At 36.7% G+C, this 16,115-nt stretch overlaps 1 protein-coding gene across 18 annotated transcripts in view; it reads left to right on the top strand.

Annotated features, from left to right (window-relative positions):
• Window positions 1-16,115, top strand: part of snap91 (synaptosome associated protein 91) — a 153,710-nt gene that overhangs the window by 46,271 nt on the left and 91,324 nt on the right. For 14 of the 18 annotated variants that reach the window (XM_033021011.1, XM_033021012.1, XM_033021009.1 and 11 more), the window contains exons 4-9: window positions 4,782-4,884; window positions 6,927-7,020; window positions 9,702-9,813; window positions 10,511-10,617; window positions 13,410-13,451; window positions 15,580-15,663. In XM_033021011.1, coding sequence (XP_032876902.1) covers window positions 4,782-4,884; window positions 6,927-7,020; window positions 9,702-9,813; window positions 10,511-10,617; window positions 13,410-13,451; window positions 15,580-15,663 — 542 coding nt within the window. The remainder of the gene's footprint in view (window positions 1-4,781; window positions 4,885-6,926; window positions 7,021-9,701; window positions 9,814-10,510; window positions 10,618-13,409; window positions 13,452-15,579; window positions 15,664-16,115) is intronic. The other 4 variants (XM_033021015.1, XM_033021014.1, XM_033021025.1 and 1 more) reach the window with 1 other exon arrangement.

The following is a 16,115-nucleotide window of genomic DNA, read 5'->3' as shown; positions in this document are numbered from 1 at the left end:
AATATATATTAATGATTTAGATGAAGGGATGACAAGTAACATCAGCAAATTTGCAGATGACACAAAGCTGGGTGGCAGTGTGAACTGTGAGGAGGATGCTATGAGAATGCAGGGTGACTTGTACAGGTTGGGTGAGTGGGCAGATGCGTGGTAGATGCAGTTTAATGTGGATAAATGTGAGGTTATGTGTGCTACTTTGGTAGCAAAAACAGGAAGGCAGATTATTTAAATGGTGTCAATTTGGGAAAAGGGGAAGTACAACAGGATCTGGGGGTCCTTGTTCATCAGTCAATGAAAGTAAGCTTGGCAATCGTTTCGCAGAACACCTCCGCTCGGTCCGTATTAACTAGCCTGACCTCCCAGTGGCTCAGCACTTCAACTCCCCTTCCCATTCCGTATCCGACCTCTCTGTCCTGGGTCTCCTCCATGACCAGAGTGAGCACCACCGTAAATTGGAGGAACAGCACCTCATATTCCGCTTGGGCAGTCTGCACCCTGGTGGTATAAACATTGAATTCTCCCAATTCCGTTAGCCCTTGCTGTCTCCTCCCCTTCCCAGCTCTCCCTCAGCCCTCGGGCTCCTCCTCCTCCTTTTTCTTTTTTTTCTCCCCGCCCCCACCCTCCATCAGTCTGAGGAAGGGTTCTCGGCCCGAAACGTTGCCTATTTCCTTCGCTCCATGGATGCTGCTGCGCCTGCTGAGTTTCTCCAGCACTTTTGTCTACCAATGAAAGTAAGCATGCAGGTACAGCAGGCAGTGAAGAAAGTGAATGGCATGTTGGTCTTCATAACAAGAGGAGTTGAGTATAGGAGCAAAGAGGTACTTCTGCAGTTGTACAGGGCCCTAGTGAGACAACGCCTGGAGTATTGTGTGCAGTTTTGTCCTCCAATTTTTTTAATTTAATTTATTAGAAGCAGTGTACAAAAATATAACCAGCGGCATATGACATAATACAGTTATTGTACAGCTTCAATTTTAATTTTTAGCGATAGTTAAGAGAAACGAAGAGAGAAAAAGCAAGAGAGAAAAAGTGGATGTGCAAGGATAGAACCCCTAGACCACCAAATTGGTGTAGCCAAAGAGTGAGTAAGTAAAAGAAATAAGGAAGACGTAGAGAAATAAAAAGACAAAAACAGAAAGAAAAACAAAAGATGATGATATACCTGCCTCGCGTCCCTCCCCACCGATCACCCAACCCGTAATTAGATTTAACTCCCAAATTGTGTTGCACCATACTATCTTTGTAATAAATCAATGAATGGTGTCCATGTCTTTGAAAAATGCTCTGGTTTTTCTGCTAAGACAAGTCTAATATTTTCAAGATGTAGCGTCTCAGACATGTTTGTAATCCACATTTTAAGAATAGGGACAGATGTATGTTTCCAAAATTTGAGTATTAGTTTTATCGCCGTTATCAGACCATAATTGAGGAAACGTCTTTGAAATATTGATAGCTCAGAGCAGGCTTCTGACGTTCCTAGAATAATCAATTCCGTGTCGGGGTCCAATTTTGTTTTTAATGTTTATGAGAGAATTTCAAAAATTTCTCTCCAAAAGTTATGTAATTTTATGCAAGAGGTGAAGGAATGTGTTATAGTTGCTTCTTGAAGGAGACATTTGTCACAAATAGGAGATACATTTGGAAAGATTTTATTCAGTTTAGACTTTGAATAGTAGAGTCTATGCAGTATTTTAAATTAAATTAACGTATGTCTAACGTTAATCGAACAATAGTGTATATATAAAAGGTTTTCTTCCCATATGTCTTTTAGAATTTTTAGGCCTAGTTCCTCTTCCCAGTCTCTTCCAATTGCTTCTGACGATGGGATTTCTATATTTAGAAGGGTATTATACAAATATGATGTTAAGTTGTTTGACTCTGAATTTCTATTCATACATTCGTCTATTATATCTGGTAGCAAAGTTTGGTAGTCTTGGGTATATTTTTTCAGATAGTCTCGAATTTGAAGATATCTGAAATATTGATTACCTTTCAGGTGGTATTTCGACTGTAATTCCTGAAATGAGAGAAGAGTCCACATCTCGTAAAGATCTCCTTGGTCTCCAAATTTGAGGAAGGACTTTATTGCTATTGAGGGAGTGTAGTGTAGGTTCACAAAGTTAATTCCCGGAATGGCGGGACTGTCATATGCTGAGAGAATGGAGCAGCTGGGCTTGTATACTCTAGAATTTAGAAGGATGAGAGTGGATCTTATTGAAACATATAAGATTATTAAAGGTTTGGACAAGCTAGAGGCAGGAAACATGTTACCGATGTTGGGGGAGCCAGAACCCGGGGTTACAGTTTAAGAATAAGGGGTAAGCCATTTAGAACGGAGATGTGGAAACACTTTTTCACACAGAGAGTTGTGAGTCTGTGGAATTCTCTGCCTCCGAGGGCGAAGGAGGCCGGTTCTTTGTATACTTTCAAAAGAGAGCTAGATAAGGCTCTTAAAAATAGCAGAGTCGGGGGGATATGGGGAGAAGGCAGGAATGGGGTACTGATCGTGGATGATCAGCCATGATCACATTGAATGGCGGTGCTCGCTCTAAGGGCCAAATGGCCTACTCCTGCACCTATTGTCTATTGTCTATGATATATCTAATTTGGGTATGCAATGTGGGTTCACTAATGTTCTTGCCACGTATTCAGTACAAAATGGTTCATAAATGTGTATTTATGCTGCAGATGCACTTGTCGCACTTCAAAACAGGAACTATCTAGCTTAGTTGCCACTTGACTTTCCACCCACTCCATTGCTTCTCAAACAAACAATTGTTTAGCCATCTGTTTGTTTTAATGACCTATGGGTTTTCACTTGTCCCCGTTATCTCAAGCATGTGTAATTAAAGGCTAAAAACTCTAACCTGGAAATCTGAAATGAAAACAAAATACTGGAAATAGCAGATCAGTTAACATCTGTGGAGAAAGTGAAAGATAGCTTTTTGCAAGAAATTTATGAAATGATTTTTGGAAGAGTAAAACAATACTCTCCAAAAAGTGCTTTTAATTGTGTCCTGCATCTCTGGCCAGTCTATAAGGTGGACAATTTAGAGTTATCAAAAAAATCTCAACACATCCTGGTATCAAATATTCTGATCTTTTACTTCCTCAGGAAATTGACTCGTCAGTACTGAATTGACGAGCTAGACATTTGTGTATATCAGGTATTTTATGATGCTTGTTGAGTTGAGGCCCAGAATATCAGTGAGAGATGTCGAATTTGGTTGATACTGAATATTTCAACAAATCTGCTGTCGCTGTTTTTGTCAGCATGGTGGTGATATTTACTATTTTGCTGATGTGGAATACATAGATTACTTAACTGCAACTTTGTATAGTCACAGTAACTATTTAATATTTGGTTCCTGTCTGTATCCACAACTTGCCTACCACAAAAATGGTCATTTTGCAAGTTACTTAATGGTCAAAATCAATGTCAAATTGAAATAACATGCATGTCTCATGGATTTAGAGCCAAAGCTAGGTCCTGGTGGTTGTAGGTTTCTGGAATTTGTGTAGATAAATATTCAAACACCTCAATTAAATGGTTGGCTCGAACTGGTAAACTGTGCGGATGAAAGAACACTGAATGTTGCCTATGAGTTATTTTGAGACTATTATAGCTAACTTTTAAGTGAGACCTTCAGATCTGTTCTTGTAGGTCAGTGTTGTCTGCCTCTTTACAAGATCTTTGTTCTTGTATATATTTTATCAGTTCAAACATCATATCTTTAGTACTTTAATGCAGGTCTATTCATCCTGTTTCGATCCAGACTTGAAACTTGAGCATACCATGGTGTTTACTTACTTTGTATGTTTTATCTAATTAAGCACCATAAAATACTCTTTCCTAAATATGATGTAATTAAAAAAGAGCTGCAGCCATAGTTCTGACATGCTGTACGCAATATCAAATTTATACAGTTGATCTATACATAGCACCACCTTAAGTTTTAAGAGTAAAGTTGAAATGTACTTGCTCTACGTAGTTAATGTTTAATGCTTTGGTTGTGCGTGTTCGGGGAGAAGAAATAAAAAGCAATATTTTGCCTTGAACATGCAAGTTATCGGGATGTGCTTGTAGAGCTATATTTACTTCTTGCCTAATTTGAGCAATTTGGATTGCAAGGTGAGGGAGAGCCCTTGTAATGTTTGGGCTCTTAAAATTAATATGTTGGAAGAAAGATGCATGGATGCTATCCCCACATCACCAGAATTGCCTCAAATTCTCTTTGGATTCATTAAACATTTAGTACCAGACCATATTTGAGTTTGAAATTAAATATATTTGATGTTCCTTCTTGTATGAGTTGATGAATGTTAAACTTGAATATGTCCACTGGGATTAATTGGAAATATTTCAAGGAGATAGCAGTGGTAATTGGTACATGCTAGAGATGGAAATGTCAGAAGGTGCTGACATTTGTCAAAAACCATGGCACTGTTACTTGGGGGATGGAAAATGTGATCTACTGATCATTGTCTGCAAGATTTCTAATGTACACATGGTTATTTGAAGCACTAACAGACAAGCATGTTTTTGCATGGCCTTTTGGCTTTGAAGCTAAGTATGAAGCTCATGAAACTGCAGAATAAATGCGCCAATATGGAAATATGGATTAAAACAGAACTACCAGTTATTTAAGCAACGTATTCTGCAGGATAAGTTTTCAGATTTGGATATATTTATCTGTAAATTCAACGTGGATGTAATTAACGAAGCAGAAAGTACTGGAATTTTGTATATATTGTTCAAAAATATTCTTTAATTCTTGCAGGTTATGATATGTCTACATTTATTAGGCGATACAGCAGATATTTAAATGAAAAGGCATATTCCTATAGACAGATGGCATTTGACTTTGCAAGAGTGAAGAAAGGGTAAGTTTGAATTTTTTAATGTCAATTACACCATATGTATCCAACAAACGTCTTCTCAATTTTTCAGTTATTTTCTTAGTCTTAGATTTTTGTGAAAAATTTGCAGCAATTCAGTACTTGATTGAAACATTATACTGTCTACTCACAGATTTAATAATTTGAGTAATTTTTGATTTAATTTAAAGCCATATCCTAAAATATTTTTGAAATGATTGATGAGAGCAAAATAGAGTGAACCTGATATATACTTGAACGGTTAGTTATGAATTAGCTTCTGTTTAGAGGAGGTTTTTATCATTGGCTATTGAACTAGTTATAGTAGAGAAATCTCTGGGCTGGAGAGCTGTACATCCAAACATAAACGGGTAGTAGTTTCCATCAAAGTCAGCAGGAGTTGATGAGAAACACCATTGAATTTTGATGGTCTGTCAAAACTGGGCCAGATGCAGACAGTCCTCAGACCATTGCTCCTCTGTGCCATCCAAGGTACTGGAGAACTATAGGTACTGGATGACTAAATTATAGGTGCTGGATGACAAATGCTCAAAATGCTGGACAAGTTGGGCCGCATCGATAGGGAGAAAAACAGTTTTGCTTTCAGTTCAAAGACCCTTGGTCAAAACTGGAAAAGTGAGAAGGCGAGCTGTTTTAAAATTGTTGAGACTGAGCGAATGTCTGTGACAGGATGCAGATTAATGTCATCAAGGTAAAAGTTACTTTAAAAATGTGGTTGGAGATGAATATGAGAAATGAAACAATTTTAAATGAATGTACAGCCACATCCATAAATATGGGATATGATGGAAGAAAAAAGATTACTTGTTGACTAAATATTTACCTAGATAACAGATAAGGCACTGTTCTTAGAATGTGTTTACTCGTGTTGGAACCTTACTGTTTTTAAACTTTTTATTTCTGTATAGCACATGTTTAAATAAGATTGATACAAGACAAAATGTAATAGGTGACAGAATTTTGGGGCTCCACAACTCAAATTATAGAGCACTGTGACTGATGTATTTGAAATTATTGAAGGAGGAAATGGTAAATGGAAGCAAATTATTTCCTTAATAACAGACATAGCAGGGTTAGACCATTTTGCAGATGAGGTTAGTTAGCCTGGCATCATGCTTGGCAAAGACATAGTGAACGAAGTTCCCGTTCGTGTACTGTACTATTCTATGCTATACTCAATTTGAGCCCTCAAATCTCCATATTTAAAACCTTGCACTAAATGTTATCCCCTTATCATGTATTTATACATTGTAAATGGATTGATTGTAATCATGTATTGTCTTTTTGCTGACTGGTTAGCATGCCACAAAAAGCTTTTCTCTGTACATCGGTACATGTGACAATAAACTCAACTGAAAAAAACAATGAATTGTTCCTGAACAACTCCATTAATGAAAGGATGAATTGATTTATTTTTTTATTTCCTTTACTGAAGTTAGGTTTATGGATTCACATAATTCAATAGCAAAGTCATAAATCATTTTGATAATTACTTGTGGTAGCTCTGTCATCTTCTTTTCTTTTAAGATGTTAGATTTTTCACCCAAAGGATATCTGAAAGGGTCATCAATATCCAAAAAACCTGTCATAACTATTCCTCCAAATGTTGTTTGTGTTGCTTTAATTTTAAACACTCGTAACAACATGTGACCAGGTGAAAAATAATCAAAATTGTATCGTGGGTGCCATTTGCTCCAGTAGTGTTTCCTTGGGTTTATCTTTCATCTCTAATTTGAACAACCCCAAGAAAATTTTGGTAAAACATCTTATCATACATATCTTACCTTGTACTTTTTGTACAGATGATACAAGGTCAAATTGGACAACTGCAGCAGTCAGAAGTAGTGTCCAAAACTGTGATTTCTGTTTCAGGGCTGATGGTGTCATGAGAACTATGCCATCAGATAAATTGTTGAAAAGCATGCAGATATTTCAAGGACATCTGGATGCTTTGTTGGAATTTGATGTAAGTAGCTACATGCAAGTAAAATACATTTATTTAGCTCTCGTGTTGTTTCTTTAAACAGGGCTGATGGTGCAATGCGAACTATGGCTCCAGAAAAATTGTTGAAAGGCATGCCAATACTGCAAGGGCAGTTGGATGCATTGCTGGAGTTCGATGTGAGTAGTTCGACAGCATGACGGCATATTTTGTGAGTCATTGCTGGAACTGACCAATTAATTGCTGTGATGAATGAGCATCGACTCAGATCTGTCTGCGCATTTAAAAATTATTATGCATGTGATTGTATACGTTAAACATTTTGCTGATGCATGGGCATTTTGTGTTTGTAGAAATCCATGGTCTTTCCATTCTGTATACTTGCATGTTTGTTCACAATACCTATCATTTCTGTCTTCCCATATATTTACATTTTGCATCTTTGTGGTACAACGCTATATCATCATGCAAGCCACATTGCTCTCCTTGAAAGAATGGAGTTTAATATTGTCCCCAATATACGTCAATTTCATTGTTGACTTTAATGTTTCAATTTTTAAAGTAAAACTTTATTTTGAAAGCACTTGATATGGGAGCAGTGGATGTGCAAACCTTGTATGAACACATTTGCACTCTCCCAGCTGGCTGATTTCTTTGCAATACACGTGCTACACAGTTTCAAAGTGTGCTGTCCACCTTGCTTCAGGAAATGACCCATCTTTTATCAGGTTAGAAATTGAAGCTGTTTAATGATTATAATGTTTGGGTCCATTTGCCATTTCTCAGTGAATGAAGAGTGAAAAGCTTGCATGCAGAATGAGCTTGACAATTGTACTGATAAGTGGTAAGTGCCATTCATTTTGCGCATGGAAGCAATGATGATCTCAAGAAAACCCGACCATCTCCATTGCATTTTAGCACAGCTTCTGACAAGGTTGCAGATGGCAAAATATTTAAAACAAAACTCATACCTATTTTGTAATATGGCCCATGGGATCCAAAAGTGGCAAATTTGTTTCACGGCACAAAGTAATGATGTTTTTGAGATTTAGATGATTGTTGCCAGTTGAGTTTCCAAAGGGCTTCATGTTCGGTCCCATGCAGATGTAGTGCATAGATCTTCGCCAGTTTATGAAAGCCTAGCCTATGTTCTGTACGTACAATCAAATTAGTATTTGGGAATTGGCCTAGATAGATGTTCCAGTTGGTGCAGGTCTGCAGACATCAATTGCTGTATGGTGAAAAAAGACAAAGTGCTGGAGTAACTCAGCAGGTCAGGCAGTATCTCTGGAGAACATGGATAGGTGAAGTTTCACTCTGGCAATGAAGTTGGCTCAGTTATGCAACCCAATGCTATGAACATTGAATTTTCCAATTTTGGGTACTTTCTGTCCAAGGCTGCCTCCATTGCCAGTGAGGTCACATGCAAACTAATGGATCAACACCTTATATTCTGCTTGGGTAGCTTGCAACCCAACAGTATGAGCTTTGAATTATCCAATTTTAGATAACAATCCACCCTCCTCCCCCTCTGGTCTTTGTCCAACCATCTGCCTATCAACCCCCTATCCCCCAGTCAACTGTGTCCACCCATTACCTGCCAGGCTTTGCCCTGCCTCTCCTCTCTTCCAGCTTTCTTTCCTCCCCTTTTCCAATCAGTCTAAAGAAATGTCCCACTCGGAACGTTACTTATCCATGTTCTCCAGAGATCCTGTCTCACACGCTGAGTTACCTCAGCACGTTATCTTTATTTGTAAACCAGCATCTGCAGTTCCTTGTTTCCTCATTTTAATTGCCATATGGGAACTTGATTTGTGGCTGCATTTCCAACTTGCAAATTGTTTGGGTTATGAACAGTTCACCTGGGAACAACCTCTATATTAATGGTTTAGACAGTTAAAAATTTGAACATTGGTAGTGTCATTTATAGAGAAGAGGAAGGTTTAGACTGCACGATAGTGTGATTACATGAGCAGTAAGTGGCAAATGGAATTCAATCTGGAGGAATAAGATATTGCATTTGTGTTGGGGAAATGAGGCAAAGAAATACCTGAACAAATAGGAGAATATAAAGAGATATAGAGGATGTTCACAGATTCTTAAAGTAAGACAGGGAGTAAGATGATTCAAGGCATACAGGATGATTGGCAATATTAGTCAAGACATAGAAGATGAAAACAAGGAGGTTATGCCAGTGGAACATTATTTAGACCACAACTTGACTACTAATTAAATTTATGGTCATCATTTTATAGAAGGATGTAAATTTCTTCTGCACCTTCTCCAGTTGACTTACAAGGGTATTGTCAGGACTTAGAAAATCTTGGAAATTGATCCTGTTTGTTCAGATGTGAAAGGAAAGATTCACATCATAAAGAGACAAATGCACAAATTGAAATCTATTTTATTTAAAATTTCCACTAGCAAAACATGAAAAGATGCTTGAAATTTGAAATAAATTAAAATATTAGAAACACACAGTAACTGTGGAGAAAGAAGTTCTTATGTTTCAGGTCAATGATTTATAGCGTGAAGTCTGTTCCTCTCCAAGTGCTACCTGAACTATTGAACAATTCCAGCAATATATATTTCCACCTCCTGGATTTCTTATCTGTGGACATAGTTTTGAATAGTCGGTGATTAATAAATGTTGTCTTTATGTAACATAGATACTTTGATAATGCATGTGAAATACACTATATTCTCTATTTAGTAACTTTGGGTTTTGTCATGACCTTTCTGTAATCTGCATGGAGACAGTGCGTACATCATATTCTGTGTTTGAATTTGCTAGGAACTGACCAAACACACATAAAAACTCTTCAACCACACTGTTAAATGTTTTAATATTATATTACAGGTGAGCCCTGGTGAATTGTCAAATGGAGTAATAAATGCTGGTTTCTTACTACTTTTCAAAGATCTAATCAAATTATTTGCATGTTACAATGACGGAATCATTAATTTGTTAGGTGAGTAGACGTTATCATAAACCATCTTACTGCAGTGTTAATTATCCTTGTGATGACCTACAGCATAGTTGCTTCAGTTTGATCACTCTTCCTTGTGTATTCTCATGAATTTTCAAAAAGTAATCTACTGTATCACCTGGGAACAAGATATTCTGTTTGAAGTTTTGAACAAGCAGATATGCAAAAAGTCTTTTTTTATTCTAGAGTTTAATTTTGTGTCCAAAGCCTTAATGTTCCCGAGAATTAAGATTCTGTAAAATAGGTCCATTCTTACAAGTTTAATCTTGCAATGATCAGTATTTCATTGTCTACAGATACTGTAATTAATATGCTGAAGTAATTGTTTATAAGGTGAAGGATTTCAAGTTCAAATATAATTCCAGATATACAATCATGAATTTTCTAAGTATTCTCATAAATTATGAAGGCAGGAGAAATTGCAGGATCTCAATGTTCTTGCCCCACACTTTGGCTGATTTTGGCCAAAAAGATTCCATAGTCTTTTCCCAAAATGACACGAATAGTTGGAGCCTAAGAACCAAATTCACATGAAATTACAATTTAGCATTCAAGATGACACCAAATTCTTGCTGTCTATTTGTGCAGCATTGTGTGACTGAATCTTTGGATGCTATTTATGAGATGATGTCATACTTTATAGTATTTAATATTTTTGTGATTTGTTCTTGATTTTTAGAAAAATACTTTGAAATGAAGAAAGGACACTGTAAAGAAGCACTAGACATTTACAAAAAATTTCTCACTAGAATGACAAGAGTTTCAGAATTTCTTAAAGTTGCTGAAGTAAGTAATTAACAATAATGACATTCATAGACTTTTGGAGCATATCTTTAACTTTCTATAAAGTTTTCTGACTACTGATTTTCTTTTTAAATTGGTCGGCAGGCATACGAGAAACAACATAACTTTTACCTGTCCTAATATCTGTGAGGTTTTTCTATTCTGACCTTAATTTCTTTCTATGTTACAGCACAAGCATGAACTATGTTCATAATCCCATAGCGGCAAATCATAATCATAAAAGTACTTTATTAGCCATGTATGTTTTGCAACAAATGCTGGTTGTTGTGCTATATGCACTTAAAGTGCTAGCTTCAGTTCTCAATTCCGTTTCTGTGCTTGTACCATGTCTTGTTTAGACCATTGCAGAGCAAGTTTAATACTTTGAATCAACACCTTGTGGTTACAATTTTATGACTGGATATATTGTGCACGACTTCTGTTGTAGTTTGATATTGGGAAGAGAAACGGGTGAACAGATACTTGAAAGTTTAGATCCAAAAACCTACGACTTGTAGTTCAAAAGAGTAGGTGGTGAAGTTACTCTGATCATGATATTTGTGGGATTTTCGACAGCTATGGCACAAATAATCATGGAAGCATCCTATAAAGTCGAGAGTGGAGATGAACTTGCAGAGCTTGTGGTGGTTGGCAGCAGGGCATGTAATTGAGCCCATGTACTCTAAAGTATTGTCCTTTATTCTATTCCACTGCAAACTATTGTGTTCAGCTATGCTTCCAACTCCAGTCTCCCAGTGACAAAGGTTTAGGTATATTATTGTTTTGTGGACTAACATACAGTGAAAAGCTTTGATTTACGTACTCTCCAAACAGATCAGATATATCATGCATAAATACAATCAAGTCAAACTCGAGTAGAATACATAGAGCAAAGGGAAAGATACAGTTCAGAATATAGTTCTCACCATTGTAGCACATCAGTTCCAAAGGTGGTGTGCGTGCAATCGTAATTAATTCAATTGATATTGAGTCTTAAAAGTTAACAATGTGCCTAAATTGAAGATGAGATGCCATTCCTCAAACTTTGAACTTCATTAGAACAAGCAGATTCTAGTGCAATTGGACAGTCGCAACTGATCCTTGTGGACCAAGAGGTGTTAAAATGATCAACCGATCTATGCTTGGTTTCTCCACTGCAGAGGATGTATATTGTGGGAACTGTTGTGATGGCACTGCTTATATTTAGAACATAGGAAAACCTGTCTATATTTCTTGGAATTTGAATCCTTTCAAATTCTGTAATCTGAGTTACTTTCCCCCTTTGTTCATTTACCATGTGCTTCTAACCCCTCACTGTGCTTCACTAATGGTAAAGGTGACCCGTGCAAGACCCACAGCTACTCTAATTCCGAAGGAAACAATGAACAACTGTGATTATTTTATTTTCAATACATCACAAAGGATGAAGAGGATTCTTTGGGATTGTATTTTCTTCCATTTGGAAAAGAAATGGATAATTAGGGACAGTCAGCATGGCTTTGTATATGGCAGGTCATGTCTTACTAACTTGATTGAGTTTTTTTGGAGGTGACGAAGGTAATCGATAAGGGTAGGACGGCGGATTTTGTCTGTGGATTTTAGTAATGCATTTGATTAAAAATACCCCTTGGTAGGCTGATCCAAAAGACAAAAATGCACGGGATTCGGTATGTATTCATAACTGGCTTAAAGACGAGAGAGGGTTGTGGTGGAAGGATAATATTCAGATTGGAGGTCCGTGACCAGTGAAGTTCCACTGGGATCCGTGCTGGGTCTTCGGTTTGTGCGATTTATATAATTGACCTGGACTTAAATGTTGATGGGTTGGTTACTAAGTTTGCAGATGACACCAAGATTGCAGGAATCGCAGACTGTGAGTAGAGCTGTTAAAGTGTACAGCCGCATATAGATTGGCTGCCGAAAGGGACGGAGAAATTACAAATGAAGTTCAATCTCAGCAAGTGTGAGGTGTTGACCTTTCGGAGGTCATATGTAGAGGAAAATATACAATTAATGGCGAGACCTTTAACAACATTGATGTACAAAGGGATCTTGACGTCGAAATCAAAAACTCCCTGAAAGTAGCAATACAAGTAAATGGTGGTAAAGAAGGCATATGATATGCTTGTCTTCATTGGTCAGGGTATTGAGTACGACACAAGAAGTCATGTTGCAGCTTTATAGGACTTTGGTTAGGCTGCATTTGGAATTTTGAGTGCAATTCTGGTTGGCCCAATACAGAAGGATGTGGAGGCTTTGGAAAGGGTACAGAAGAGGCTTATCTGAATAATGCCTGGATTAGGGTGTATTGGCTGCAGGGAGAGGTTGGACAAACTCTTGAATGTTGGAGGTTGAGGGGAGATCTGATTGATGGAAATAAAATTATGAGAGATGTAGATAGGGTAGACAGTAAGAATCTTTATCCCAGGAATGAAATATCAAATACCAGAAGGAATAGCTTTATGTGAGAGAGTCAAAGTTTAAAGGGGATGTTCTGGGCAAGTAATTTTTAAAAGAGTGCGGTGGTTGCCTGGAACTGCCATGCTGGGGTGATGGTAGAGGCAAATAAGACAGTTGCATTTCATTTTTTCATTTATGCAGGGAATGGTGGGATATGGATTGTGTGCAGGCAGATAAGAGTTTGCCTTGTGCCTGTTCGACACAGATGTTGTGGGCTGAAGGACCTGTTCCTGTGCTCTACTGCTCTATGTTCTAAATAAAAATTGTGCTTAGAAATGTTGCCGTGTTATTCATTGAAGTCATGATACACTAATCTATTTTTGTTTCCTTTACAGCAAGTAGGTATTGATAAAGGTGACATTCCTGATCTTTCTCAGGTAGGTTCTTTTCCTTTTCATTCTAGATAGAACAATTTTCATCAATCCTAACATAAATATATACTAATCTAGCAAGATTGTCTTCATTGCCTTAATTGAACATCTGTTCATTGTCTGGCTCTGCTGGGAACTCATGATGTCTTAAAATGGCATAATGTACATGTCAATCTTATCTGGAGATGTGAATTTCAATCCCACCATGGTATCAGGAAAATGTAAGCAAATAATTTTGGAATGAATGACTACTATCGCTAATGGTGAGCATTAGAACTCATCTGGCTCATTACTGTCCTTCATGGAGGAAGGTCTGCTTTCCGGTATCAGGTGTGATTAGTGTATGCCTCCAGATACTCCCATTTGGCTGATTAGTTCTCCTGTGAAGTAGCTAGGCAAACTATTGGAGGTAGGAATTAATCATACATGCCACATCCTGTGAACAAATGTTTATTATGGGGGTGGGGGGAAGGTTTTTTTTACCATTTACCAGTGTTTCTTGTGATGTGGGATGACGTGCAGACTTCCGATCACCCAAAGAGGCTTTGTACTTTAACCTTGAAGAATAGAACTGGAATTTACAAGCGGTTATAGTAGACACTCTCCTTCTCTTGCATCTGATTTTAAGATACTAATGTTTTCCAAGATGGAGAACACAAAAATGCTTTGTGGTTTCAAGGGTTTTATTGGCATCAAAGGAACAACATAAATCCCAATACAAATATTTTTTTCAGGATTTTCTATTAATTGCACATTAAGAAAAAGGTCCTTAAAATGTGACTTCTGTTGTATATAACATTTCCGTTTCTTGTAGAATCAACACAGTATTTTGCAGCAATAATACAACTGTGGAAAAATAGGACAACCAGCTAAACATTAAATGTGTCTACTTCTTCATGCGCATAAGCTGCAATGTAGACAATATGTTTTAGTCAGGAAATTACAGAAATGTGGCAGGCTTGGAGATACCCTCATTCAGAAATGTTTCCCCTGCAGCGTGACAGTTCTTTAATGAATTGTGCATCAACTATAAAACAGTTTGTATTATAAAATCCCAAAGCAAGTGTCTGAAAACTTCAAGAAATGAAATTGAATGTCTTTACAATTTCAGAAATTGTATTCCATGTTTCAGTTCTTCATGCATATTGTGGGTAATCTTGCAAAATTGACATCTATATAAATTGATTCTAGATCAAAATTGCCGCTTAATTTTAGAAACTTCCAATAATATTAAAGTCTCCTTGAATCTTGCTCTTGGTATTTGAGAAAGTATGATTGTAATCAAGTAAATCTTCAATAATTGTACTGATTTTAAGACTTTGAGTTCTACAACTAATGTGTTTATGCTTATGAACTGCATACAATTCCCACGATCCGATTGAAATGGGCAATAAATCGTGTTAAACCAATATCAAATGTTAATTGTTTTGATACATAAAGAAATGTAGAATGCTTATTAACTTTGATAGCACATTTGCTTGGTTTAGATTTGTCCTTGTTAACTGTAACCGCGAGCTTTGTAATTTATTGCATGATTATGGAATGATGTGCCAAATGAACGGGACGGTTTTGAGATTAAAATGTTTAGAAATGGATTACTGAACTAAATATACCATTTGGTGTAATATTGAGCCATTTGGGCTAGAGCTTAAAATTGCCAGTCTCATTGATGCATCAACCAGTTTTTTAGTTCCTATCCAGCTAAATATTACTGCTGTGAATGTTAGATCAGTATAAATTTCACCTCAAAGGCATTGCAGGAGAGGCATTTATTTGGTTTGCCATTGTAAATTTCATTGTATTCATAAAATTTAATTGATGACTTTGTTTTGACTGAAATAGTATTTCTGTAGTTTTTGGGTATAAACAAATAATTTAAGTACAGTTGAACTTGAAATGCATTGGATAAATATATTTACATTTTTATAGAAAGGCTCAATGCTGCTATGTTAGCTTGATGGTAATATTAATTGAAGACTGACAGTTTCTTGGATTTCCCATTATTATGAAATATTTGTTTTGTTTTTTTTAAACGTGATTAATCTTGACCGCAGCCTGACTATCAACAGTGGTAATTGAGATAAATGTGTAAGATTGTACATTTTTTATAATAATAAACTCTTTGAAAATGCAGGTAATACATCGGAGAATTCTTGCTGACCTTAAAATTTCTGACACTGAAAATGCACCATTAAAAGATTGTACCATTGATAATCCGGTAACCCTCCATATGTTATCTACTATACCTCTGGTGTGCTGGCCTTTCTATTAATATTATCTAAGTTTACAGGATTAAACTGGTGAATTGTTTACTTCAATACCAAGAATATTTAGAATCGGTAGCCAATCTTGTGCAGATATTCCTTTCAAAATTCAAGTTGATTATGTTAGGAGCATCTGGTAAATAACTGATACTGGTGTTTCAGTTTACTAGTCACTGCAAATCATTTAAATTGTACCTTTCCAAAAGTGTGAGGGGGGGGAGGGGGGAATTGGTCTCTTCATAATCTAGGTTTTTCTGTGAGAAACATTCAACCGAGAATTCTAAAATGAGGTATCCAATTTGCAATTAAAAGTATATGGTCTACACCTGGATCTTTATTTATCATGGTATAGATACCAATTTCATTTAGAGTGGATAATTCAAAACCAACAGTTAAATGCATTAAT

The sequence above is a fragment of the Amblyraja radiata genome, chromosome 5 (assembly GCF_010909765.2).
Source record: "Amblyraja radiata isolate CabotCenter1 chromosome 5, sAmbRad1.1.pri, whole genome shotgun sequence".
Taxonomy (NCBI): Eukaryota; Metazoa; Chordata; class Chondrichthyes; order Rajiformes; family Rajidae; genus Amblyraja; species Amblyraja radiata.
The sequence above is the reverse complement of the archived record's forward strand: the minus strand, read 5'-3'. Positions and strand labels throughout refer to the sequence as shown.